General features: G+C 63.6%; 1 protein-coding gene and 1 non-coding gene across 2 annotated transcripts; both read left to right on the top strand.

Moving 5' to 3' along the window:
* The first annotated feature begins 104 nt into the window (after window positions 1–104).
* MNEG_t16850 lies at window positions 105–178 on the top strand. The gene has a single exon. It is a non-coding gene; the product is annotated as a tRNA-Met (tRNA).
* Window positions 179–862: 684 nt separating this feature from the next.
* Window positions 863–2,197, top strand: MNEG_16076 (omega-6-FAD, chloroplast isoform; the record flags this gene model as incomplete). The annotated part of the gene is made up of 4 exons (XM_014035453.1): window positions 863–889; window positions 1,077–1,136; window positions 1,470–1,535; window positions 2,105–2,197. 4 exons carry the CDS (start codon window positions 863–865, stop codon window positions 2,195–2,197), a joined length of 246 nt encoding a protein of 81 aa, XP_013890907.1.
* Window positions 2,198–2,646: the final 449 nt, after the last annotated feature.

The following is a 2,646-nucleotide window of genomic DNA, read 5'->3' as shown; positions in this document are numbered from 1 at the left end:
CGGCGACGGTAGCGCGGCCGCGCTGCCGGCCGAACCCGTAAACCCTGAACCTCATAACTTTTTATATACGCTACCCCACGCGCGATGGACACGCACGGCCTCAAGTCTTCGTAGCTCAGTTGGTTAGAGCGCAGGATTCATAACCCTGAGGCCGCCGGTTCGAGCCCGGCCGAGGACAAAGCTGCCTTTTGCCTGCAACGTGTTGCTTGCTGACGCCTCCAATGCAACTGCTTTTCAGGCTTGCTGCCTCTCGGACTTCTTTAATGATGACAACTGGGTTTCTCTGCCGCGATGAACCACCTTGGCCTACTACCCTGAGCCAGCTGGGAGCGCATGGTAGTGCATGGTATTGGACTGGAGCTCAAGTGGCTTCAAGGCGGGGCTGCCGATGCGCCCAGCAGTTACTCAGGTGCACAACTGTGGCACATCAGCATCAAGCATACCGTGTTTACTTGATAACTTGGTTGATGAAAGATGTGCGTGGGGCTGCTTCCTGTGAGAAAGAGACATGCTCAGTGCACTTGAGCGCCACAACGCGATGAGCCTTGAGCTACCACTTATGCTGAGGTATCGGTCAAACGAGTGGCATTCGGGTCAAGCGTGCCGTGTCTGAGCTCAGCTGCGCCATGATGTTCCTTTGGCGCACGTGTGCCCCAAATGGTGGGCTAGATAATTCTGGTACAGAGGTCGCATTTTGGGACCTAGCTTCCCTGGGTGCTGACACTGCGTCTCCTCGGTGCCGCTGACAGCGCGCTCCTGGCAAGGCCGCGAACGGGAACATAAGCAGACCCCGCGTTGGTTCAGCACCTTTGACCCTAAGCCGCTAGTCGGCTCTCATCACTCCCCTTCGCCTGCAGCCACAATGGCCGCGGCGATGCAGACTTCGCGGGTAAGTGGACGCGACCAGGGTGGAGATCGGCCAGCAGCCCCGTCGTCCCGCGGACTTGCTCAATTATCTTATTATATCCCGCAGGCCTTCTCCGGCCTCGCCCCATGCGCCCAGAGGCGCTCGCTGGTGGCAGGTGAGCGGGGCAGTGCTGTCGGGCCGCTTGGGGCTTTGCCTGTTCACCATGCAGCAGCTCACTTGCTATATCTACGCAGGTCTGCCCCTTCTGGCGCCGCGCAGCCGGCCCCAGGTGCGCGAGGCCTGGGGCCCCTTTGGCGCGGCCGCCAATTTGTGGGCGCTGCGGTGCCCCTAGCACGAGCAGCATGTGCAGCTGTGCCCATGCATTGCCGGCGGCGCTGGCATCACCAATGTTGTTGCGTGAAGTGCACTCTCATTGCTGCAATTAAACAGCTGCCCCTGCGTGCCCGTCTCTCTGTGGCGGGCACGTCACGTGGGCGGGCCCCAGGCGGTTCCGCCCCACGACGTGTTGCATGTGCAAACACGTCACACACCTCGCATGCAGCCTCATGCGCACCATGCGGACGGTGCTTCATGCTCACGCGCTCATGCGCCCCTGTTGCAGGTGGCGCGCAAGGCCGCCGCCATCCAGGTGCCCATCATGGAGCTGTCTGACGCGGATCGTGCTCAGGTGAGGGTTGCATGCGTGTGCATGCGCGCGCGCGCATGTGCGCGCGCGTGTGTGTGCGTGTGTGTGTGTGTGCACGCGTATGTCTTCCTTGAAAATGGGTCCATGCAGGTGTGCGTGGGCGGCGAGGAGCCCAGGGAACGAGGCGCGAGCCGCGTTGGGGAATGTGGTGGGCCGTGCGGCGGCGACAGCCCACGGATACAGGGATACATTCAGGAGTGGCGGGCGGCCGGGCGGGCACCGGGGCGCTGCAGGGGGGGAGAAGGGCGATTGCAGGCGGCGACGGCGTGCGCACCGCGGAAGCCTGGCGTCCGAGGGCGGGGGAGGGGCGCCGAGGCCCTTGCAGCCCGGGCACAGGCGCCAGGGGCGCGGCAGAGGGCGTGCGCGGGCGGCGCACGTGGGCGGCGCAGGCTGCACGCATGCGCGCGCTCTCGCTGGACCCCTGAGCAACAGCAAAAGCGGTACGCAACGCTGGGGCGCGCCACCATTACCACCATCATCGCCGCCGCCGCCGCCGCTCCAAGGCTAATCAACATCGCTTGTTCACAAACATCATTTTATAATGCTATCAGATGGCGAAGGAGCTGGGCTACATCCAGATCGGCCGGGAGGTGCCCTCCAGCTACTCCCTTACTGATGTGGTCAAGTCCATGCCCCAGGAGTGAGTCAACCCGGCCTCTTGACACAGCCAGGGCTCCCCCCGCTTGTGGTGCCCTGGAGCACCGCGGGATGCTTGTTTTGAGGGGCGGCCGCGGGGCCCCGCGGGCGCGGGCGGTCTGGCGTATGCGTCGAGGGGTTCCCGCGGGCGGTTGGGCGCGCGGCCGTGGGCTGCGCTCGGGCCACTGACTCGCCCAGCGCCGCGGGGTCGGTGACCCTGGCAGGTGGGGGTTTCCTGGCATCTTTTTGGCTTTTCCTAGGCTTTTCCTAGCTTTGTTCTAGCTGTCTCCCCAGCTGGTGCTTCTCTGTAGGGTTGCATTGTCGGTGTCTGGCTCAGTCCCGCCTGTGGGGTCGACGACACAGCGTCGCCCCCCCCCCACCGCCATGCACAACATACACTCTTTGAAAGACGGCAATCTCGCCAACTCTCCACTCCCGACTTGCCAAACCACTCAAC

Source organism: Monoraphidium neglectum (genome assembly GCF_000611645.1).
Source record: "Monoraphidium neglectum strain SAG 48.87 unplaced genomic scaffold scaffold05953, whole genome shotgun sequence".
Lineage (NCBI taxonomy): Eukaryota > Viridiplantae > Chlorophyta > Chlorophyceae > Sphaeropleales > Selenastraceae > Monoraphidium > Monoraphidium neglectum.
The sequence above is the reverse complement of the archived record's forward strand: the minus strand, read 5'-3'. Positions and strand labels throughout refer to the sequence as shown.